The sequence below is a fragment of the Mya arenaria genome, chromosome 13 (genome assembly GCF_026914265.1).
Source record: "Mya arenaria isolate MELC-2E11 chromosome 13, ASM2691426v1".
NCBI lineage: Eukaryota > Metazoa > Mollusca > Bivalvia > Myida > Myidae > Mya > Mya arenaria.
Genome location: NC_069134.1, coordinates 64006021 through 64032553, shown reverse-complemented (window position 1 = coordinate 64032553; position 26533 = coordinate 64006021). Strand labels below are relative to the sequence as shown.

At 34.3% G+C, this 26533-nt stretch overlaps 1 protein-coding gene across 3 annotated transcripts; it reads left to right on the top strand.

Moving 5' to 3' along the window:
* Nucleotides 1-7699: 7699 nt before the first annotated feature.
* LOC128213140 (uncharacterized) lies at nt 7700-26163 on the top strand. Of its 3 annotated transcripts, none has more exons than XM_052918675.1 (3): nt 7737-7826; nt 11644-11727; nt 23224-26163. In XM_052918675.1, the coding sequence occupies exon 3, from the start codon at nt 23227-23229 to the stop codon at nt 25348-25350; it is 2124 nt and encodes a 707-aa protein (XP_052774635.1). In that variant the 5' UTR covers nt 7737-7826; nt 11644-11727; nt 23224-23226; the 3' UTR covers nt 25351-26163. The 3 variants fall into 3 exon arrangements, with proteins under 3 accessions (XP_052774634.1, XP_052774635.1, XP_052774636.1); XM_052918676.1 differs by lacking the exons at nt 7737-7826; nt 11644-11727 and adding exons at nt 16560-16782; nt 17031-17130; XM_052918674.1 differs by lacking the exon at nt 11644-11727 and having other exon boundaries at nt 7700-7826.
* The last annotated feature ends 370 nt before the right edge of the window (nt 26164-26533 follow it).

Below are 26533 nucleotides of genomic sequence, written 5' to 3'. Positions count from 1 at the left end.
TAGCAACTGTGCAGGAATATTTCGTTCGTCCATCATTAGCAACTGGGAGCAATATTCCGTTCGTCCCTCAATAGCAACTGGTAGCAATATTTCGTTCGTCCCTCATTAGCAACTGGGAGCAATATTTCGTTCGTCCTTCATTAGCAACTGGGAGCAATATTTCGTTCGTCCCTCACTAGCAACTGGGAGGAATATTTCGTTCGTCTTTCATTAGCAACTGGGAGAATTATTTTGTTCGTCCCTCAATAGCAACTGGGAGCAATATGTCGTTTGTCCCTGAATAGAAACTAGGAGCAATATTTCGTTTGTCCCTCAATAGCAACTGGGAGCAATATGTCGTTTGTCCCTGAATAGAAACTAGGAGCAATATTTCGTTTGTCCCTCAATAGCAACTGGGAGCAATATTTCGTTCGTCCCTGAATAGCAACTCGGAGCAATATTTTGTTCGTCCTTCATTAGCAACCTGGAGCAATATTTCGTTTGTCCAGCATCTGGGAGCAATATTTCGTTCGTCCCTCATTAGCAACTGGGAGCAATATTTCGTTCGTCATTCATTAGCAACTAAGATGATAATCTTTTTTTTATCCCTTACTAGAAACTCGGGGGCAATATTTTATTCATCCCTCAAAAGCAACTAGGAGAAATATTTCGTTCGTCCTTCATTAGCAAATGGGAGGAATTTCGTTCGTCCTTCATTAGCAACTGTGATCAATATTCCGTTCGTCCTTCATTGGCAACTGGGAGCAATATTTCGTTTGTCCCTCATTAGCAACTGGGAGCAATATTTCGAGTGTCCCGCAACAACTGGGAGCAATATTTCGTTCGTCATTCATAAGCAACTGAGATAAATATCTTTTTAATCCCTTACTAGCAAATCGGTGCAATATTTTATTCATCCCTCAAAATCAACTGGGAGGAATATTTCGTTCGTCATTCATAAGCAACTGAGATAAATATCTTTTTCATCCCTTACTAGCAAATCGGTGCAATATTTTATTCATCCCTCAAAATCAATTGGGAGGAATATTTCGTTCGTCCTTCATTGGCAACTGGGAGCAATATTTCGTTCGTCCTTTACTAGCATCTGGGAGCAATATTTCGTTCGTCCCTCATTAGCAACTGGGAGCAATATTTCGTGTGTCCCGCAACAACTGGCAGCAATATTTCGTTCGTCATTCATAAGCAACTGAGATGAATATCTTTTTCATCCCTTACTAGCAACTCGGTGCAATATTTTATTCATCCCTCAAAAGCAACTGGGAGGAATTTTTCGTTCGTCCTTCATTAACAACTGGGAGGAATATTTCGTATGTCCTTTATGAGCAAATGGGAGAAATAATTCGTTCGTCCTTCAATAGCAACTGGGAGGAGAATTTCGTTCGTCATTCATTAGCAACTGAGATGAATATCTTTTTCATCCCTTACTAGCAACTCGGGGCACTATTTTATTCATCCCTCAAAAGCAACTGGGAGCAATATTTCGTTCGTCCTTCATTAACAACTGGGATCAATATTTCGTTCGTCCTTCATTAGCAACTGGGAGCAATATTTCGTTCGTCCTTCATTAACAACTGGGAGCAATATTTCGCTTGTCCTTTATGAGCAAATGGGAGAAATAGGTCGTTCGTCCTTCAATAGCAACTGGGAGGAGAATTTTGTTGGTCATTCATTAGCAACTGAGATGAATATCTTTTTCATCCCTTACTAGCATCTGGGATCAATATTTCCTTCGTCCTTCAATAGCAACTGGGAGCAATGTTTCGTTCGTCCTTCATTAGCAACTGGAAGCAATATTTCGTTTCTCCTTTATGAGCAAATTGGAGAAATAGGTCTTTCGTCCTTCAACAGCAACTGGGAGGAGAATTTCGTTGGTCATTCATTAGCAACTGAGATGAATATCTTTTTCATCCCTTACTAGCAACTCGGAGCAATATTTTATTAATCCCTCAATAGCAACTGGGAAGAATATTTCGTTCGTCCTTCATCAGCAACTGGGATCAAGATTTCGTTCGTCCTTCATTAGCAACTGGGGCAATATTTCGTTTGTCCTTTATGAGCAAATGGGAGAAATAGGTCGTTCTTCCTTCAATAGCAACTGGGAGGAGAATTTCGTTCGTCATTCATTAGCAACTGAGATGAATATCTTTTTCATCCCTTACTAGCAACTCGGGGCACTCTTTTATTCATCCCTCAAAAGCAACTGGGAGGAATGTTTCGTTCGTCCTTCATTAACAACTGGGAGGAATATTTCGTTCGTCCTTCTTTAGCAACTGAGATGAATATCTTTTTCATCCCTTACTAGCAACTCGGGGCAATATTTTATTCATCCCTCAAAAGCAACTGGGAGGAATATTTCATTCGTCCTTCATAAGCAACTGGGAGCAATATTTCATTCGTCCTTCATTAGCAACTGGGAGGAATATTTCGTTCGTCCTTCATTAACAACTGTGATCAAGATTTCGTTCGTCCTTCATTAGCAACTGGGGCAATATTTCGCTTGTCCTTTATGAGCAAATGGGAGAAATAGGTCGTTCGTCCTTCAATAGCAACTGGGAGGAGAATTTTGTTGGTCATTCATTAGCAACTGAGATGAATATCTTTTTCATCCCTTACTAGCAACTGGGATCAATATTTCCTTCGTCCCTCAATAGCAACTGGGAGCAATATTTCGTTCGTCCTTCATTAGCAACTGGAAGCAATATTTCGTTTCTCCTTTATGAGCAAATTGGAGAAATAGGTCGTTCGTCCTTCAACAGCAACTTGGAGGAGAATTTCGTTGGTCATTCATTAGCAACTGAGATGAATATCTTTTTCATCCCTTACTAGCAACTCGGAGCAATATTTTATTCATCCCTCAAAAGCAACTGGGGGAATATTTCGTTCGTCCTTCATTAGCAACTGGGAGGAAAATTTCGTTCGTCCTTTATCAACAAATGGGATCAATATTTCGTTCGTCCTTCACTGGCAACTGGGGGGAATATTTCGTTCGTCCCTCACTAGCAACTGGGGGAGAATATTTCGTTCGTCCCTCACTAGCAACTGGGGGGAATAGCAACTGGGGGGAATGTTTCGTTCGTCCCTCACTAGGAACTGGGGGGAATATTTCGTTTGTCCCTCACTAGCAACTAGGGGGGGGGATATTTAGTTCGTCCCTCACCAGGAACTGGGAAAAGATTTCGCGTGCCCTAAACAACTAGGAACAATATTTTCCCGTCCCTCATTACCAACAATGATACAAATCATGATTTTTAACTTTTATTCTGACATTTCCGTACATTCATTTACTGCAATATTACGGGCAAATATAATTATAAGAAGAAGATCATTCCAATGTTTTATAGATATTATTTTCAATATAATATGATTCCTGTATTAAATAACAATTGGCTTATCAAACTCTCAACAGGAAACTTTTTCATTGATTCGGCATAACAGTAACTAACATTTACAAAATGTTTTTCGATGATCAAATATTACAATGATTAATTCACATGAATGAATGTACAGAAACATGAAAACAAAATACCATCAAGCAGGTAAAAACAATGCAATGAGGCTATAAGACATACCCAAAAGTATTTATTTTATGTAACAATATTTCTTTTATAAATGATTATTGATTTTGTAAAATTGTTGTTTAAAAAATCAGGATACTATCGCCATTGTAAAGTTTCTAATCTGACAACATATGACTATGTACCTTTTTACCATTAACAATAAACTTTATAGTTACCTTTAATGAACTTTGTTATCATTTTTTAGAAAATAGTTTTATTTTGCAACAAGTCGTCAAATGTCATTTCAAGTCATCAAAGTTATTTCAAGTCATTAAATGTTTATCAATGAGGAATTGAAAGTTCAATTCAAGAAGTTGCCATCAAACGTTTATTTAAAAGGCATATCATCTTTATTTTAAATGCATCCAATAATTATTTTAAAAACCATTAAATCTTTATTTTAACACATAATTTATTTATTTTTAAATCCATAATAGGAAGGAAATCTAGTTCCAAAGGGAAATAATAATATATCTTTTTAATATTTTTTAAATACGAGTAGAATTGTCACCAATTTGGTTCTCGTCCCCATTCTATTACTTATTAATACGTAACACCAAATACATTTTCCATATTTTATTCATTTATCACTCGCTTTATTGTGAGCATCTAAACTCAATCTCTCTAAATGTCTGTTTGAAGATAAACATCTAAACTCAATCTCTCTTAATGTCCGTTTGAAAATGAACATCTAAACTCAATCTCTCTTAATGTCTGTTTGAAGATGAACATCTAAACTCAATCACTCTTAATATCTGTTTGAAGATGAACATCTAAACTCAATCACTCTTAATATCTGTTTGAAGATGAACATCTAAACTCAGTCACTCTAAATATCTGTTTGAAGATGAACATCTAAACTCAATAACTCTAAATATCTTTTTGAAGATGAACATCTAAATGCAATCTCTCTAAATGTATGTTGGAACACAAAACATCTAAACTCAATCACTCTAAATGTCTGTTTGAAGATAAACATCTAAACTCAATCACTCTAAATGTCTGTTTGAAGATGAACATCTAAACTCAACCTCTCTAAATGTCTGTTTAAGGATTAACCTCTAAACTCAATCTCTCTTAATATCTGTTTGAAGATGAACATCTAAACTCAATCTCTGTAAAATTGTATTTGAATATTATCATTTAAACTCATACATTGAAATATGAAAATATTAAGTCATATTTCCATTAACATAATCTTGTTTTATATGAATATTGCTATATATTTTTAAAAGAACTCATGGAAAGCAAAGAAAGTTATACTTCGATTCTTGATTTATTATGAATACGATAAAATGCTGTAACATATGGTTATTTAGTATTTAATGTACACAAATCTTGTTAATCAGGTCCTGTATGCTGTTTTTCTATTGTATATATTTATAAAGATACAATGACATATTTTGCATTGTTTTTTAACCAAAACAATTAATGTCTATTAAAACACAATTCTACCCAACCAGGAAAAAAACTGTCGGATATGTGCAATATGGGGTTGGTGGGGGAGGGGTGTCTCCTCCACACGTCGAACATTTGCGAAGAAATTGGGTATCAAGTGCAACTTCAAGGGTACACATTGCAAGTCCCGTGATCGCTTCACATACTAACATGGCAATAGACGTTAATGCCAATTTGCTGCCAATTTTATCATTTAAGCAGTGTTTCCATCGATCGATGTTTTCATCGCTGTTAAAGTGTCGGGCTGTGTCTACGTTGTTTCGTACTAGTTTTCCGCTTCCTCGCACTGTTTGTCCTTTTTGGGAAGCCATGAAGTGTTTTTATCAAGCATGTGAACGTCACGTGATGAAAATAATCCGACTCTGCTTTGAAACTTACTGTGCTTTACGGTGTAGACAAACCCAGTAGATTTCGATTTGGAAAAATACGAAAACAAACGGCGAAAAATATGTGTCGTGAGCGAAGTGATCAGTAAGTTAGTTTTAAAGTGTTGTACACAACGATATCAATTATACGGAAGTTCTTGATTTTTTCTCTTCTTTCATTGCCATTGTATTATCTGGTGTCTTGTCACTTGAAGTCTAGCCGACGCTTTTTTCGGCGGGCGAAATCATCAAAACTTTCTCCACGTTTATTTCAAGCTCTTGTGCTTGATAGCCTCTCGGTGGTCATGGTGTTGCGGAGGTACGTTTTAACTCACCTCATCGTGGAGAAGGATCTCTCCGTCGTAGCTGTTGGTACGGGCACTCATAGAAAGACCATCATGCACAGCCTAATATTGGGATAGGCTGCCTCAGTTGTCAATCGCAGTGCCGTCTAAAGATCAGAATACTGAGCTGGGGAAGAATCGGTCCATTAAGCCACCTTTTTTGCATCCACGAAGGAATGTTTTTTCGTCACACTCCAAGCCTGGTCTGTAATCTACAAAGATATCCACGGCCCTGACAGGCGTAAGATCAGCAGACTAGAATAAAACAAACGTATTTTCCTTGTAATATTATAAGTATAACGATAGCAAGTGTTCGATTGGTACACATTAATCACTAAACATGCGCAATGCAGCAGATTGTGCAGAAATGAAAAAAACAAAATGTTATGAAAACAGTTTTGAGTCGGGGAAAATGAAACGTGTTTTTAATCCAAAAGTGTTAAGAAGCTCTACGTATCTTACCTTGTTTGGAACATGAAATTGGATGCGGAATCCCAAGTTTTCGAAAGCAGATTGTATTTAAAAGCACACATTGTAGGTTGGTGGAAAAAAATGTAAATCATAAGGTTTTACGTCATCTATCTTTGTCCTTTTATCTTTCAACAAATAAAGAAAAGTGTAAGGTATGGGAAAAAAGGACCGTGTTGTTAGCTGAAATGTGATCTATTCTCGTAAGTATACACACATCGTATGCGATATATACATATAGGATCTGTAACGAGTCGTAATATAATACAAAATTGTATTCAATGAGTTCAGGAAATGTGTTAGTAAGCAAACCTTTGGTGTGTTTACTTACATTTTTCCTGGACGAATTAAATTAATTGTGTATTTTATGATGGTGAATGTAAAGTTCTTTTATCACATCTTCACGACTATTTCCGGTAGAAATAACATAAGACCTACCTGTTTGTTTTACCTAGTCTAATGATGAGCCGAATTCTACAAACTGATAAAGCAATGCCATTCCGGCACCACAGAAATGTAGTACCCAGAATAATTCACAGCGGCTTGATTTTTGAAGATCAAATTAAATAATCATTGATTTTGCCATTGAAAAATACGTGCCTGATAGTGGTTAATTTCCAAAAACTACGTCACTCTGAAATAATTTAAAACTAATTATAAACACGATTCTTTCAATTCCCTTTTTCCGTGTAAACCCAAACTGCAATGATATCCATTAGTAAGAATAACAATATAAACTATGCATTTATTAACGAAATTAGTTTTCTTTAAAATGGTGACGTCACACCAGGTTATATCACGTCAATGTTTGTAACTTGTTCATAGCGTTATTTCCGGTCTAATAAAGTAACGAACGTTTTACGAACGTTTTTTAAGAAATCAAGAGGAAATATCAAGATTTCCTCTGATGATTAAATTGAAAAGAAAAACTATTAAGTTAAAATAAATATGTGTAGCAAAAAAGTGGGGTCTATTGTTTATGGTCAGCACTTTTCAGAATCCTTCTTAACCTATGTCGTCAGCAGTTTCCCTCTATTTCTATTTTTATATAATCTTCTGGCCACATTTTCTCGAAAGTTCTTAAGCTTATCAGGCTTAAGTAGCTAATATTAAAGTCAGTCGAAAAACATACTTTTTGATAACTGAAAATATTTGGGGTTTTTTTACAATTATAATAAAGACAATTACTATCTAAAGTATTAAAACTCTTAAAGTACTAAATATTACGTAAATTATTGAAAGACAAACATTGTGAGCTTAGCCTAATCCTGGTATAAGGGACGAAAGACGTTTCGAGAAATTGGCTGCAATTTAGTATATGTCAGCATAAGTTATATTTCAAGATTGGGCCCAAGTTGTGTCTGGTACCCGACTCTTCTCATTGTAAACAGCTTCCATTTACTGGTTGGTTTCACTCTTGCAAAGAAATCGGCGAAGGAGGGTGATATACTTGCATAAGCTGGAAACCACCGGTCACGTGCTCCCCGATAGCAAATATTTAAACCACCTCCACTGATGCGCTGTGTAATCAATCGCCGTGAAGCAATTATTAACATTCTGGAAATACCCGAATATTTAACTTTCGATTTTGATTTTTCAACCTGTCATTCATCAGATTTAGAGGTTTTCATCTGGTGAGTGCTTTCATTAAATTACGAAAAATGTTTGAATGTATTTGTTTAGTATGTGCGTAAAAGTTTTAACGTAAATGCTTATATCTGAGGTCATGCTTTCATTTATATTCTGAAACACAAAAACAGAGTATATGTAATGTATAAAACGTTTCTTACAGGTGAACAGAAACAAAAGATAACTCTAGTATTTAATGTAATCATAAACGTGTTTGCTCTGTCTGATGTACTTACAAAGGGCATTTCTATTTTGGTAATTGGACGAGTAACGATCAACCGTACGATATTTGATACCAAGGCACTGAAGTTGTAAAATGCATCAATGAATTCATTTTATCGATTGTTTGTTTTCTTAAAGTAAAAAATAATATTGTCTTGAGATTTACAACTTAATAACCTTTAGTTCAAGTATCAACATCAGAATTTCAAATGTGCAATAATATGTAATTTTTGTCTGAGTCGATATTCATTCTTTTATAAAGATCCAGTAGACACAACAATTTAACGTCAAAAGCCATTCTTCACCTTTGAAATGTTGGTGAATAATGATTGGTCTCGAAAGTATTGTAGACGCTTTCAACATTAAAACAACTGTCAAGTGTGTTACCAAAAGTTACTTAAACTTTAGTCTTAGGCTTACATCAAGTATAAATACTTGTACATAAAATTTATATTACCTCCTGAATGGAGTAATTGCTCAAGCTACTGAACATATTATACTTATACAATTTCCCAGTCTCCATAATGTAGTGTTATTTTTATATGTTTAAAAACTTCTTTTAATAGAAAAATTGTTACGAGCCAGGCGTAACGAGAAAAACGAAGCCAGCAACAATCTTTACAAAATTTATTATGTTAAAGTTACAATGTTGAAATACAATTTAAATACCTGTTTTACACTTCCAAATAGTTTAAATAATTCCAATCCTGGTTTATGTCCTTTTTCCAACTTTAAAGTCCAAAAAGCTGAATGTTTTTGAGCACTTATAATTTAAATAGTCCACACATTAAACTCCCCAAAGAATAATCCAAATGTAAATCTGTATTTAAAATTTATGAATGTCACCAAAAGATAACAAAAGATCCCCTCTAACTCTGCTATACCTTATATATATATATAGTCAAAGATCTTTCTAGAATAAACTTCTTCTAGAATATACTTGATAAGTAACAAACATTCAAGAAATTTCCATACTATTTTTTAACATTCTTAAAGTATCCACAATGTTCCAGAATGTTCCAAATGTAAATGCATGTATAATTTGTAACAATAAACATCACCCTAAATACAAAGCAAGTGCATAATACATAAATAAGCCGCCTACATAACACTTCCCCTCCTCAAGAAAAAGAAATATTTATGCAATAAATGTTTCTTTAGTCAATACTAATTAAATATCACATTTACAATAGTACATCAACATGTACAAAATTCAAGTAGCTAAATATGCAGCAGTCACTAGATGAATGGAATACATATAATCAACAATATTTTCAATAAAAACATAATATCATATGAAGCCTTTCAAACACGAGAAAGAGCATCTGGAATCACATTGTCTTTCCCTTTGATATGTTTAATTTCAAGATCATAATCTTGTAACAATAAACTCCACCTCAGTAGCTTTGATTTTTGGTTTTGAGTTTGTGTAGAAATCTAAGTGAATTGTGGTCCCTGAAGACAACAATAGGTGTCACTGCAGAAGTTAGATAAACTTCAAAGTGCTGAATTGCAAGAATGAGAGCAAGACACTCTTTTTCTATTGTTGAATAATTTCTCTTGTGTTTGTTAAACTTTCTAGAAAAGTAACAAACTGGATGTTCAACTTAATTGTTGTCCCCTTGCACTAATACAGCTCCTGCACCAATGTCACTGGCTTTACTGACAATTTGAAAGGTTTGTCGAAATCTGGTGCTTAGAGAACTGGTGTGTTCATGAGTGTGACTTTTACTGTATCAACTGCATTTTGACATCTGTCACTCCAAACAAACTTTGTACCTGCCTTTATTTAGTAAATTCGTTAAAGGTTCTGTGATTTCAGAAAAGTTATGAAAAGTTTCTGTAATAACCACCTATACCGAGAAAACGCATCAGTTGTCTTTTACAAGTAGGCAAAGTCAATTCAGAGATAGCTGTAATTTTAGCATCTGTAGGTTTAACCTGACCCTGTCCCAAAACATGACCAAGAAATGTCAAGGTAGCATGACAAAACTCACTTGGCACATGTAAGTCGATTGAAGAATTCTCGGATTGTCTGTAAATGATCATTCCACTCGTCGGTGTGGATAATGGCATCGTCAATGTAGGCCTCACAACCATGAAGATCTGTTTGTTTTTCCCTGTATTATTTTAATTTTAAATTGTTAGTGCCTTTGTTGAATAACTTTCAGAAGTATTATTACAGAAACTACATGAATAAACTTGGTTTTGTATCACAGTATCTAAAAGTACTTACCTGCTTTTACACAAATTATTTATTATAGTTGGTTGTGTAAAAATAAACTGTTTATTGATATTCAATCACTCTCACAAATAAAGTCTAGATTCTTCGCAGGTAAAGAGATTAATTTTAATAGATCAACGATGCAAGTTGTAATCACTATTCATTATTGTCAAAATACAATGTCGTCTCTGCTTTATTTCTGTCATTTTCTGTACATTTGTATACCTGTGTTATTATATCTTGTGAAGATTGGTATTATTTGTTGGAATACATGAAAAATGAAAAATTAAAAAGTTTCACGAGCACCAAAGTAAATTTACTCTATATACTCTAAATATTACCCACTTGTGAAATTGACCTATTGGTGCTCGCTATGAGTAATATATTGCAAACAAACAATTATTACTCCATTTTAAAAACACGACATGCTTGTTTAAATAGTGCATTGTCGATTTGGTCCTTGCCTCGTGCCCCTCAACAAAGTTAAGTGTTAAATGTTCAGGCTTTTCCCTGTATTTTTCAATGTATTAAAGACAAATGTGCTTTCAGTATTTTATTGATTTGGAATGCTTTTTCAATTGTGCGTATATAATAATGTTGGTTGCAATTTAGTTTATGCTCAGCGTTCAAATTTTCCTTGTAAGGCTTTGAAATTCATCTTTGGTTTTACAGGTTTCGTTATAAAAAGGTGGATTGTTCTTGTTTTCATCCTTAAACTTAAATTAAATAGTGAAAAGATTATTTTGCTTTTATGGCATATCTTTATTTTAATGTGTTATTATATTATCCACAACATTATCAGGGATGGTTTTTTTTGTTTCTGTTAATTTGTCTTAGCCTTAAATGGTTGTGAGATTAGTATGATTGACTTGGGCTTAATGTGTTTATGAAGTAGATTGCATGATGAAAATAAATAAATTAAACAAAGTTTATGTATAAAGACGGGCGTGATAAGCGTTAGAGTGAGAGCAAATTTAGTATACCTTACTTCGGCCGGGCGTCCCATCCCCGTGTAAAGCGGTTTGGGGTCTTCCCCAGGACATGATCGCTAGTCTTATTCTGGAATGGAATATACGGATGTTTTCTTTGTTTGTTCTTTCGGTCTATATATTGATTACAAATGTTTATTTTTGCAATTTGAGGGGCGGGGTGCTGGGGTTTGGAGGGGGGAAGTGTCATTATTTGTTGACGCCCCCGTAAACCCGCTACCTATATTAATATTTCAGTATTCGTTAATATTGATTTTGACTTTAAGCTTACTCCGTAAGTAATTTTTAGCGGTTATCTTTGTAAACTTCCTTGTATTGTATTAAATTGTATTGAAAGTCTACACAATATCGAACTACTGATAATGAAAGCATTATCTGTACTTGCAGTATAAACCTGAATACAAACATGGCTATTTTAAAGATTGAGGAAGATGCAATTTAAATCAATCAGTGTGATTTAATTCATGCAAGGTGAGTGTTCGTTTTATTTTGCATAAAACACATTATCTGAACATATTAAAAGGGAGCTTTACTGGCTATTCTTAGCCAATTTCAATATCAACTCTAAGAATGAAATAAATGTTTTTCCAAACATTATCAACTCTTCGCGGCTATGACCTTAAAATTAAGCTGAATTTTCAGCGGACCCCAAAGCCCTTGTCAAAATGGGGTCAGACCTTCAGTTGGCATGTCAATCACATCACTGTTCCTTAAATGAAACATGTTTAAAGATACAAACTTTTAACGGCGCTATCAGTGTTTTTGATTACTTGTATTGCTATTTAATTCGTGCTGTGTACTCATGTTCTATGCACTTTATTCTGTGTTTATGGTCAGTGTTAAAACTATTTGTTAGGCCATGTACAGGGTTTTTTTAAATTTCAAATCATGTTTATATGTCAAAACTGAACCCATTGTGTAATTAAGATATGGTTAAATACTGATGAACAAACTAATATTTTTTTTAAACATTATTCGTTAGAAACTTATGTAATTGATCTCAAAATGGGTTCTTGAAAACTATCTGTCCTTTTTGGCTAATAAAGGAGTAATTGTTATAGTTTTGTGGAATAAAAAAAATGGTTTCGATTAAAGAAAGTGAATGCAGGAGGTCGAAGAAACTTTTAATTGTATGTATTTGATAAGTTTTCGCACCAGTAATATACCAATATGGTTGTTTCTTTTGTGGTTGTTTGAACAACTTGATGTTGATGTTTTCTTGATGTTTAAATATTGGTAATCGGATAAAGTACGTATGTCGTTGTTCTTGTATATAGTCGTAACAGTGTCGCAAAATAGGGCATTATCACATGGCATCAACTATGTTATACAAACAACGGTATAAAACACCAGAGGCGCCGTTTTGCCTTATGAATTGTTCAAAACACTTCGTAGGGAAACAATATTATTGCTATATGTCATACAGGCTGTTAGTAATATTCAGAAAGTAATTTGAATGTCACAAACTTTGAACAGTTAAATAGTGTTTTTGTCAAGCAAATGATTGGTCTGATCATGTTCAACTTAGACAGAAAGTTATCCTTGATAAAGTCCCATAGTATTTTAGAATTTGGTCACATGTGTCAAAAACTAGGTCATAAGGAAAAATCAAGGTTCATGAGAAATCTTGGGAACAAATAATGGCAATATATTAGCTACAGTCTTCATGAAACTTAATCAGAGTATTTGCATCTATGCAATCTTGGATTGTTTTGAACTAGACTTCACTGGATTACAAACTAAGTCACTTGGTTAAAATCTAAGCACAACTCTGCGAACACTCTAGAACCTATATTTATGCAATATTTCTGGTCAAATGTCCATTCACATTGATCAAAATGTTTGCTTTGATGAACTATTGTTTTAGTTTAAAATTAGGTAACTTTTCGTCAAAAACTGCGTAACTGGGTCAAATCTAAATGCTACCCTATATGCAATATTTTTTTTATTTTTTAATCAATTGCAAACAAACTCTTCAAGTTCATGAGAGTTCATAATTCTGCAGCCGTATTGCATGTTTTCCATTCCATTTCAATTAACCTTTCATATTCAGACGGGAGATAACAGTTCAACGAATTTGCTTTTTGGTATCAATATGCTGATATAGTGGTATAGTAATCAATATTTTAAGTATGATTGAAATAATAAATGCATTTCAATAATAACATGAAGGCGAACGTTGCATTTTGGACAATTCAATATGTCTTTATCCATCAAAGTTTCAATTTTTTTTATTTTGCATGAAGAAAGATAATTATTTGAGAAAAGGTATATTTTGAGGTTTTCATTGGTAAGTGCTTTAATTAAATTACGAAATATGTTTGAATGTATTTGTTTAGTATGTGCGTATAAGTTTGGAAGTAAATGCATATATCTGAGGTCATGTTTTAATCTGAATTCTCAATCATAAACGTCTTTTCTCTGTCTGATGTAATTACAAAGGGAATTCCTATTTTGGTTATTGGACGAGTAACGATCAACCGCACGATATTTGAAACCAAGGCACTGAAAGTTACGAATGCGGCAATGCCTTCATTTTATCGATTGTATGTTTTCTAAAAGTGAAAAATAATGTTGTCTTGAAACTTACAACATAAGTCAGAAAGCAAGATGTCCAAGTCAGAAAGCAAGATGTAGAAGTCTTAAAGCATAGTTGCACAAGTCAGAAAGCAAGATGTAGAAGTTCGAATGTATGATGTAAAAGTCACAAAGCATGATGAACAATTCAGAAAGCATGATGAACACGTTAGAATGCATGATGTATTATTCGGAATACATGATGTACAAGTCAGAAAGCATGATGTACAAGTCAGAATGCATGATGTACAAGTCAGAATGCATGATGTACAAGTCAGAATGCAAGTCAGAACGCATAATATACAAGTCAAAATGCATGATGTACAAGTCACAAAGCATGATGTACCAGTCACATAACATGATTCGAAAGTCACAAAAGTATATGTACAAGTAAAAAAAAAGCATGATGTATAAGTCAGAAAGCAAAACAAACAAACAATGAATTTTATTTACATAGCCACCAGCCCGTGCAAATACCACACAATACATCCGAATGCAAGGTGTATAAGTCATAGAGCATTATGAACAAGTCTGAATGCAAAATGTATAAGTCATAAAGCAAAATGTACAAGTCCAAATGCAAGATGTATACGTCAAAAAGCAATATGTACAAGTAAAAGAGCAAGATATAGAAGTCAGAGGGCAAGATGTAAAAGTAAAATGCAAGAGGTACAAGTCAGAAAGCGAGATGTACAAGTCAGAAAGCGAGATATAAAAGTAAGAATGCATGATGTAAAAGTCAGAGAGTAAGATGTACAAGTCAGAATGCAAGATGTTCAAGTCAGTAAGCAAGATGTACAAGCCAGCAAGCGAGATGTAAAAGTACAATTGCAAGATGTACAAGCCAGCAAGCGAGATGTAAAAGTACAATTGCAAGATGTACAAGTCAGAAAGCGAGATGTAGAGTAAGAATGCAAGATGTACAAGTCAGAAAGCAAGATGTAAAAGGAAGAATGCAAGATGTACAAGTCAGAAAGCAAGATGTAAAAGTAAGAATGCAAGATGTACAAGTAAGAAGCACGATGTAAAAGTAAGAATGCAAGAGGTACAAAGCAGAGAGCAAGAGGTATAAGTCTGAAAGCAAGATGTAAAGTAAGAATGCAAGATGTACAAGTCAGAAAGCAAGATGTACAAGTCCGATGAGAAGACTTTCAAGTCAGAGAGCAAGATGTACAAGTCAGAGAGCAAGATGTAAAAGTAAGGATGCAAGATGTACAATTCAGAAAGCAAGATGTACAAGTCAGAAAGCAATATGTAAAAGTAAGAATGCAAGATGTACAAGTCAGAAAGCAAGATGTAACAGTAAGAATGCAACATATACAAGTCAGAGAGCAAGATGTTAAAATAAGAATGCAAGATGTACAAGGCAGAAAGCAAGATGTAAAAGTAAAAGTGCAAGAGGTACAAGGCAGAAAGCGAGATGTACAAGTCAGAAAGCAAGATGTAAAAGTCAGAAAGCAAGATGAAGAAGTGAGAATGCAAGAGGTAGAAGTCAGAAAGCAAGATGTACAATTCAGAAAGCAAGATGTAAAAGTAAGAATGCAAAAGTTACAAGTCAGAATGCGAGATGTACAAGTCAGAAAGCAAGATGTAAAAGTCAGAAAGCAAGATGTAAAAGTAAGAATGCAAGATATACAAGTCAGAAAGCAAGATGTAAAAGTAAGAATGCAATATGTACAAGTAAGAAAGCATGATGTATAAGTAAGAATGCAAGATGTACATGTTAGAAAGCAAGATGTAAAATTAAGAATGCAAGATGTACAGGTCAGAAAGCAAGATGTAAAAGTAAGAATGCAAGATGTAAAAATAAGAATTCCAGAGGTACAAGTCAGAAAGCAAGATGTAAAAGTATGAATGCAAGATGTACAAGTCAGAAAGCGAGACGTAAAATTAAGATTTCAAGATGTACAAGTCAGAAAGCAAGATGTAAAAGTAAGAATGCAAGATGTACAAGTCAGAAAGCAAGATGTAAAAGTAAGAATGCAACAGGTACAAGTCAGAGAGCAAGATGTACAAGTCAGAAAGCAAGATGTAAAAGTAAGAATGCAAGATGTACAAGTCAGAAAGCGAGATGTAAAAGTAAGAATGCAAGATGTTCAAGTCCGAAAGCGAGATGTATAAGCCAGGAAGCAAGAGGGTTTTTTTTCATTCAATGCACTTCCAAAGGACACGTGGGTTCTTGCCCAGAAAGTGTTTGTATTATTTTCGAACACAAACGGTGAACTCTGAATGAATTTTGGATATCCATCGGAATATTTCACAAAAACCCGAGAAAGGTTATTAGATATAATTTGATATAAACTGGGTTCAAGTTTTCATTTATTAAAGGGACAATTTATACAGCTTCCATCAGTATTCACAGCAATATTAAACAATCATTTACATAGAAAAGCATTATAGTAAAGTAAGTTTAAACTGACGATAACAGTATCTTGCATATTCACATGCTCAATTATCCATTACATTATATAACAGAGCGACTAAAAATAACGGAAACATGAACTTTGCTTCTCCATGTATTTCTATTTAATTTATAAGGCCTTTTTTTTAAAAAAATGGTTAACGGATCCGCCGCCCAATTATTCCGAGAACTCAAAAAATAATTTGAAAAAAAAAAGAAAAAAAAGGAAACGGATTGTTTTTTATTCTGCGGACGTGAAAATTTATGTATGTTCATGTAAAACTTGTTCCCTGTTTCATTGTAAAATTAGGGTGCAGTTTTAAAACTTGTTTTCAAAATGGTGGCCTCAATGAAGCTGAGATCATACATAGAATAAATTCTCATTTTCAACATGCCATTTAAAAGTTTTTTTGTAAGAACTGACAATTCAACACAGTATTCATGCTTCAACCGATGAAAAGACTGGGCGGAGATATCACCAGAGAAGACCAGTCAGGAGATCTTTGGTTTTGGAAACCGGTTCATCAAGGCTGATGTCTGTATCATTGGTAAGAGTTCGCATATAAACCAGTGTTATTGTTAAAATATATCGGCTTGAGTCGTTTATTTATATGCCATATATATGCATATATGTCGTCAAATGTTTTCTTGTACCAAACATTATTTACAGTTTAAATGTATAACAATCTATTTTAGAATTGGCCTGATCCAGTGTAAAGCTTTATCACACAGAACTTCAACTTAACATGACTGTCAAAACTTCACTTTTTTAAATATTTCATTTTTAAAATTGTAGAGTCAAACGCTGGTGAAGCCAACGAAAAGAAAACTACAACTTATGCTTTCAAAACCATGGTGTCAGTGCTGAAGGTTTACAACAAGTTGCCAAATGAAAGGTAAATTCTCTCACTGCTCATTTTGGACAGGTGCTTTTAATAATAGTTTAATAACTAGAACTTGTTATTAGCTTAAATGGTGTTATTATCTTCTGTTTTTATTTACTTGGGATGATCAGGTGAAACCAGAGGAAAAAAAACACATAAACAACGGTAGCCAATGTAGAGCCTGTATGTACTGACAGCACCTATAAATGACTAAGTGTTTGTATTGTGTTTCTATATACCCCACTTTAACTTTTAAAGTTCGTGGCCATTATTTGGCATTTTATTACTACTTTCTATTTATAAATATGTTCTTTAATTTGTAGCCCATGTTCAAAGTTTCGCTCTCTGTTCAAATTATGGGAAAAGAAGTGTTGTTTATTGTCAGCATCATCTCGACATGATTCACCCAAGACGCTGGTTGGTGTTGAAGAAGCATTACCGTAAGCCTGTGCAGCTACCCCATTCCCAGACCTAAGCCCTGTCACAACACTGTCTTTGTCCGAGGGGGCATTATTTGTTAAACATATATGGAGACCACCTACTATTCTAGTAATCAAAATCTTGGATAACTTAAATTTTGCTAAAGCTGCAGAAAAATATCTTAACCTCAAAAATGCATTGCTGAATATAAATTCATTTTTATTATTTACATTTCCTTATTTCATTTAAAACTAATTGAGTCTTGGAGCAATGTTAAGTTTAAACATAATATGTTTACACTGCAGGTGTGTCGGTGTAAATTTGCTACAGTGTGCTTTTACTGTTGTTTAGAAGAAGTTGTGCCCAGTCGATTGCTGGTCAAACAACAGTCATATTTCATTGTAAGGCCAATTTGTGGCAATAGTATTGCAAATAAGAAAACTCTTGCAGTAAGAAATGCGCTTTTAAAAAATATAAAGTTACACTTTAACTGTAATTTGTAATAATAGTGACTTTATGTGATATTATTTTAAGGTAAGGTCAATTGAATGCTTATATCACGATTACATTAATTTAAATCTGAAATTGGTAGGAGAAAACATTGGACTTTAAAGCCAAATATTTGTGTATGAAAAAGTGATCACAAATTTGATCATATCAATATCTATTATAATACTGAGGCAATGCAGACATTGTGTCGCATAGACATCAAAACATACTTAAGCATTTATTCATTTTCAAATGTCATTCATATATTTGTGTCTATGAACATGTCTTTTCTGTTTGTTGAAATTTTGATATGTGGATTTTGCCACCAACAGTATGAAAAATACATGTATTGTAAAAAAAATTGGTAACTTGTCTTGATTGCTTTTTTTTACCTACCACCTGTCCAACATTTTTTTTTAAAAATCCGTTAATCAATTTATAAAAGCTGGCCTAATGATATATAATTTAAGGCATATGTATACCCTTATTAAACATCAGCCATATATACTAAATAACTGTAGCTTAGGCAAGTTCAAATCATGAATTAAATGAGGCAGGCGTATTTTCTATATCAACCGCTGCCTCAATATATATCTCCTTCTCTATAACATAGATATTGTGAAGAACAAGACCATTGAATCTTGAAGAGGGCTCAATTCTTTAGGTTGATGCAAAAAGTCTGTTGTATGCCCTCAACAAAAATGGGTAGGGGACATATAGATTTGCCCTTGTCCGTCCGTTTGTCTATGCGTCCTTCCTTCCAATGTATTATGCGAAATTTAAACTGTAAATAATTATTCTATTCCTGGAAATGCAAATGTTCGTATGATTCAAATAATACAACTTCATATAGTAATGTACTAAATTTATTTTCAAATCTGCATGACAAGGTTTAGTTTAGTGTTTATGCCAACACCAAAATGGGGGATGTAAGTTTGCCCTTGTCCGTCCGTGCGTGAGTCCGTGATTTGTTTTCCGCTTCACTTAGTAAAACATGTGTTTCTCAAAACTCCAAATCTGTATTATCTAGAGTCATGGAACCTTAGGGGACTGTTAATAGAGTGATGTAGAGCAGCACCAGGGGTTCCGTTTTCCGCCCCACTCAGTAAAACCAGAGTTATGGCCATTGAATTAGTAAAAGTGGCATTTCTGGAATTGTGTCGCTCATTACTCCAAAATTATATTACCTAGTGCCACGAAACCTTAGGGGAATATTAAAAGGGTGATTGAGTTGTGCATCTGGGGTTTCGTTTCCCGCTGCACTTTGTTAAAAGTTTTGGCCCTTTAATTTAAAAAATCATTTCAGGACTTGTGATGCTCAAAACTCAAAATCTATATAATCTAGATTCATGAAAACTTAGGCAAATGTTAATGGGTTAATGATTTTTGCCTCGATAACAGCTCCAATTAGATCATATGACTTGCGTTGTAACTGTTTCGACAATGGTATGCACGAGGAAAGGAGTACATAAGTCAAACCGTAAAATGGCGTTATTTTGGCAGCTAGCTTTAGTGTCCTCTTCAATTCTAATAATGCCGCTTCTATGGTTTTCAAAGCCGACAGGAATGTAAGGAGACCTTCACCCCTTGCCGGTCATCTAGTTTCTTGAAAAAAAATGACCACTTATACATTTTCATTTATTTTGTGTAAAAAACATACAAACAACCTTGAACGTTTTAGTGGTCGGCATTTTCTTGAGTAAACAACCCACTAAACGGTTATATCTATCGCTTCACATGTTTTTTTTATCAATTACGGCTGAATCCTGGTTTACTGAAATAAATGTATTGGATAAAAGAAAATGTTGACCACTAATACATTACCATTTATTTTGTGTTAGAATATATTAATAACCTTTAACTTTTTAGTGGTCGGTATTTTATTGTGTTAACTACCCACTAATGGGCCAGCCACGGTTGTTATATATAGCCACTTTATATGTATTACGGATAAACCAACACCAGAAACTTAAGTTTCCAATCTAAGTTTTGTTTAAACAGAGCGTGGGGCCAGCATGCTGATTTTGATGACTTATATGGAATGCGTGATTGCACGTTATAAACTTGTCGCTTAAACGTGTTGAAATTTACAGGGAATGAAGTGGTGTGTATTACAAATATAAAAACGCCACAACCTTAATTTTTCTAGTTCTAGATTTGTTTGAACTAAGCACACACGTACGATCGTATAGTTCCATTCTTGCTTGAACAATGGCGAGGTTAAGGAAATCTGCTTTTTGCAATGTCTATATGCAGCTTCCAGTACAATCTGTTTTACATCGGCTTGATTGCCCCGGAAGTTTCTTGGCATGTTAGATGTTCCATTGTCTCGCATTCGGTTGACATCGATTCCGTTTACACGCAGCTTTTGAAGAAATGCATCTGTCAATGTTTTGTCGATGGTGTCGATATACTCACCAAAACAAAAATGGAACCCATTTTGTTATTATATCGACTTATGTCTTGTTGTGTATTCTGTCTGTTTACTACAGTGCACGTACGCATTTCCCCGACATATGGATTGGACGTATCAGCAATGAAATTTCTAAGCTGTTGATATTAGCTGTAACCATTATTCCCCTCAGGCTTCGATTGTTAATGCTGATTCAGTGTTTGTTATGATATTGGGTGGTCAGTGTATATAAACACAATTCAATGTTTTATACTTTAATAACGATATACATCTCATGATAGTAAACACAACTCTGCTATGTACAAAACCTGCAGCAGTAATAAGAATAACATTAGACAGTAGGCGGAGCTTAATATTCATTAGCAGCTCTGAGTCATCATGGTAACATTTATATGAATGGAATACCAAACAGTGTTATAGACTTTTGAAAATTAATGATACTCAGGGGCGTATTTGCGTATGCCCAGCTACGGGCCTGATATTAACATTGACAGGAGTAACTTTATTTGGATTATTAAATACCAAGCCTTTTGTAGGAAAACAGAATATATTTTGTACACAAATATAAAAATTAAGATTTTAAAACAGATTATTTTAAGAAATTTCTTTACTACGGTAGAGGCTGTTTAAGTTTAAGTTTAATCAAAACAGACGATAGTCAACGGTTACCTTTGTGAACGTCCAACTATATTGTATTTCTGCTTACTCTTCAATGATCAATATATTGATATAGTGGAAGTATTATCGGAAGTATTAAAGTATGATTTATTGAAATAAATAAATGGGTATCTCAAAAGAAAAGTAAAATGAAGGAGAATGTTGCATTTTAAATTATTCAGTGTGTCTTCATACATTTAAGGAATATGATTTTCTTGCATAAAGAGCATATTTTAAGATATCACTAAATACTAAATCTTTACGCAACCGACAACGCTTTCTACTTTAAAAACTTTTATTCTAATGTCTGGCAAAATAATACACAAACAATACATACATTATTATGACAATACTCTGACCGAAATTAAGGTTTATCGACCTCTGACTATCAGTTTTAGAAATTGTCATGAAAAAGCTGTTGGTAGTGGAGGATTCAAATTTGGTCTTGTTCCATGATTAAAGGGTACACATATTAAGAAATCACACGCTTAAATATTTGTATGCATGTACAAACATGTATCTACGTGACAAACACTGTTTAACTTGAGTATGTTTTTTTTTTCATTTGCCAGTTGGTTATTCGGAATTTCCAGTTGGTTATTCGCGAATATCAAACTACCATCCAGTCGATAGTTACGAATTCAGATTATATGTCTAATTGTATGGTCTAAATGTTCACATATGAAAAAGTTACACGCTCAATATATGATTATGCATGTACACATATGTATCTTCTTCAGAAACATTCTTTTAATTCACTATTGTTCACACATTCGTCAGTTGGTTATTCGTACATTAACAGTTGGTTATTTGCGAATATCAAACTACCAATATTTGCATTCATGTGTACACATGTACTTACGTTAAGTTGACGGTCGTTTTATTCACGGGAACGTTTATCAAGTATCTTCGTTACATACACTGTTGTTGTTGTTGTTGTTGTTGATGTTTTTACATTCTTCGTCTGCTCGCACGCAGATTCATGTATCACACCGTCACCATGGCTTGGTGGTTAAGGCGTCCGCGTAGGGAGCGAGAGATCAAAGATTTGAGTCCAACACGGCGGTTTTTCTTATATGATCTGTTGCTGACCCAGCAGCTTGTTAAAATGATAGGTAACCATTCCCTTTCTGTCAGACTACTGGCACAAAGGACAGGAATCAAGGTGTCTCGTAAGTCCAACGGCTGGCCATTATTTGGGAGGGTGACACTTTAATAAACAAACACTTATGTATGTAATCGTTAAACGTTTACCATGTATAAAAAAATAAGTAACAACATAAAAATACTGTAAATTTAATCAATTTCAGTAGTAAACATAAGTTTGGCCTGTATCAAAATTGATTGTGTTGTGTTTCAAATTACGGAAATCAGCATGTTCTTTATACTTTGAGACACTTTACTGTGTCTGTGACTTTAGTTGTGAACCTTTTTATTCGTCTGAAGGCAAATTCCAAAAATTTGAAATGTTACAAGTTACTTAACCAATATCAATAATTATAATAACATAGTTTTTTTAATCAAAGTATTTTCTATAGTTAAGATATGTTATACCTCAATTTAATACATATTAAAGAACGTTATACTGTAATTTTCTATTGCATCATTTGACATTGTTATTGTCAAATTCCAGAAATTCCCACACTTAGTTATTTACATTTCCAAACGTTTTCAAACATTTTCACCTAAACATCACATTTCGCACCGTTCTTCTTTTCTTTGCGAATAACCAAATTGCAATTTTTAATATTCAACTGGAAAATGTTGAAAACATACTCAGATTAAACCGTGTTTCCTGTGTGTATGCTCGAAAATGAATTTGGCGAGGGGTTTCAACCAAAAACAAGACTTAATCTGAATCCTCAACTATCAACTAATTGGAAGTTGGATATCGCAAAAAACAACTAGTAATGGTCGTGTAGCTTAATATCAACATCAACATCTAATTTATGTAGTTGATTATTCCATTCCCCAGCTTACAGCTAGCAGGTAGTTGGATATTCGAAAAAACAACTACCAACTAGTAGGTAGTTGATATATTCGAATCACCAACTACCAACTTTACCGGCGTGTGTTAATTACTTTTTCTGGATCAACGTTTTATAAAAGTCAAATTATTTTTACAGCATATGGACCGTGATCCTGAGGGAAAACAAGCAGTGTCCCTGAGACTATCCAGGGTGCTCGGGGACATCGGGGTCACAAGGGAGATGGTCATTTGGAGGAGGAAGACATGGTTGACCATTGAAAAGCTTGCAACTTTCTTTGGTACTACTGACAAAACTAAAGACTTACACTATTCCTTCTTTGGAAGCCAATCTGAAGGCACGACGACTTTCGGAATGAATTCAGATATAGATGTTTTAAACACTAACTATGCCACACATGTACTGCTGGAGATGTCTGAATGGCGGTCTGGAAGAATACAGAGCCTCCTGGTTCTTAAAAATGAGCATTCCCCGCCCCAACATTGCAACATGCAGATGGTCAGGCCGGACATTCCAGTGCCAATCACATTGAACATGGTAAGAGAGGAATCAAAGACAGCGATAGCGGACATGGAGGGGAGGATGCTTCTTAAAAACTCATACTTTGACATATTGAATAGACATTTTTACGGAAACGAATATGTTAAAAACGGTCCGTCTAGAAGTCTGAGTAAAGATTATGATAGTGTGAATGCGCTGTCCTGTACCAGACTCCGAGATGAATGTATGTTCTTCCTTCGCAGACCACGGCCTGGGCATTGGCCCAGCCTTGCGTTATTGAAAAAGGCAAAAAAGACTCGAACATATTTTGTCCCACAGGGACATGCTGAGAGTAGTTATCCCACACTGGAATGGAGATTTTCTACACCTCACATAGAAAGGCTGCTGATATTTGACTTGAATATGATCAAACTTAAAGTATACATAGTTCTCAAAGTATTAAGAATAACATATTTCAAGCCCATATTTGATGATAGGTTAAGCACATTCCACTTTAAGACAGCCTTATTGTTTACCGTGGAAACATATCAACCAAAAATCTGGAAAAAGAAAAATATTCTACAGTGTGTTATCTACTGTCTTACCACACTTGAGCGCTGGTGTAGGATACATTATTGCCCACATTACACTATATCTGGCGTGGACTTGTTTGTTGGGAAACTGAAGAAGTTTGAGCTGCCACGTATCTCAGCAATGTTGTCAGATATGATAGAAAACATAAGCAATTATCTGGTAGACATAGAAATGGACCGATTGGGTGAGAGAATGCAAATGTTAACAGGAACCAAATTCCATATCGTGAACCTATCATCAAAATCTGACAATGAACAAAGCACACTGAAGTACTGTTTGGAGGAACTTCTAAAAGAATTTTACAACATATCAACAATCTTAGGACTTTCAAAAGAGGAAAGTGCCTCACAGCTTATCATAGTATGTACAAAAGCGGTAAGCGATTGCCAGTCATTCATAAAGGACACTAAGCAAGAGTTTACTAAGGATGTATTTTGCATGTTAATAATTTATTTGAAATCCATCTTAGTGTCAGTACATGGATCTGTTTGTATAGAGTCACGTCAAAATATCGCAGAACAAATGAACCAACCGTACCAAGGTTCTTTGGATTTGTCTTCCGGTAGATTGAAATTTGCCTCAATGTTGTACTGCACCGGGCAGTATGAGAAGGCAGCAGCAATGTTGGAACAAACAGAGCAACTTCTGCATCCAGACGTGTGGCAGCTCAGTTTTGCAGCAGAAATTTTAAACGTCGGACGCAATCGTATCTTTTTGAGGAAACTACTGGACCAACCTGTTTCAGAGATTGTTAAGACATTTGTTTTACTCAGTGTCACGTTCTTCCGCCAGGAACTAAACTGTGTACCCAAACATTTGGTGTATGAGATGTACAGAACTTTCACACCTGCAGACATTCAACAACGTAAAGCCGGTGAACTTTATATGGCCTTTGCAATTATTGAATCACTTCCATTTCTCTACTACTTGCAGTACCTCACATACAGAAAACTTGAACAACATGACAAAAAAAATTCAGCATTAATTAAACTTGCTGACTACGTTAAAGATACAAGAGATTTGTGTAGCTATATCGAGACGACGTTAAATGTACTAGGCCACTGTTTTGAACTGGAAGACATGCTTGACCTGGCTTGGAAATGCTACTCTAGTTCTCTGAGAATGTTTCCCTACAACAACGCTGCAAGGTGGCACATGGCAGTTATAATAAACAAACTAATTAACCAATGATTGATTGATAGCCTCTCATAGAAAAAACAAATCCTTACTAGTCAAAAGAGGAACTTTTTGATGCTGCTTAACAGCACAGCATGATGACATTATAGATAACACAACCATGACGTCAGTCACCTAGAAACATGTGGTTAAGAAACGGGCATACGTTTAGCTGGTTCTATTGATTTACAATTATGCGAATGCTAAGAACACCCACGTGATTTTAAAAAGAACCAAACACTATGGAAGCGTTAAATGGACTTCCAAAATATCCACTTTGTCATCAATGTTGTGTTGTTTACATTATGTATGTATGTATATTATAACACTATGAAATAAAAGAACGATATGTAGTTGCATTATTATGATGAAAATCTACTTTGTTATCAATATGTCTTTTAGACGAATTGTTTTACGGAGAAAAAAAATTGGATGGTCCAAAACTTTTCCTTTGTATTAGAAAAAATGCAATGTTACGAAAGTTCATTCACACTCATTATGTCTGGCAATGTTTTTAAAAGTGGTTATACATATCTTGAAAGCCGTTACCAAAGAATGGTCTCCGTCAATCTTTTACATCAGATCTAACAAAAACACACTCAAAATAACCATTCGTGTACATGAAGACGCAATATATTATTAATGGTTTCCATTGCAAACAAGGTAGTTTCTTACGATTTTGTGTGCGGGTGTACTTTTGTGGAGAACTTGCCCGGAAAACATTATTTGGAGTATGCAGTTTATATAATATTTATTCTTAAGAGAACAATTGCATTAAATATTGAGTTTGAATGTACTTTCTGTTTATTTTTTTATTTTATCTTTGTATTGCCGGTTTTCTCAAAGTAATTGATGAATATGTATTTACTATATATATATATATATATATATATATATATATATATATATATATATATATATATATATATATATATATATATATATATATATATATATGTTCTATATTGTCAACATAATGTTTTACTTCACCTCGCTGGGGTTCTCCGCTCCTTCTGGAACCGTCATATGTGTATAATGATATCGTCGCATGACGTATGTAATAGACCCGGTGAAATCACAGTTGATAAAATAAATTGAAATTTTAACAAGTCAGTGTGTGATATAAATGGTATGAATTATGATATGAACTAATGGTATGTCCTCAATCGAGCCGCACAATTCTAAACAAACGCAAAGC

What these genes read in the sequence shown, in the direction of transcription:
- LOC128213140 (XM_052918674.1), top strand. Translation starts at nt 23,227, where the DNA reads ATGGACCGTGATCCTGAGGGAAAACAAGCAGTGTCCCTGAGACTATCC.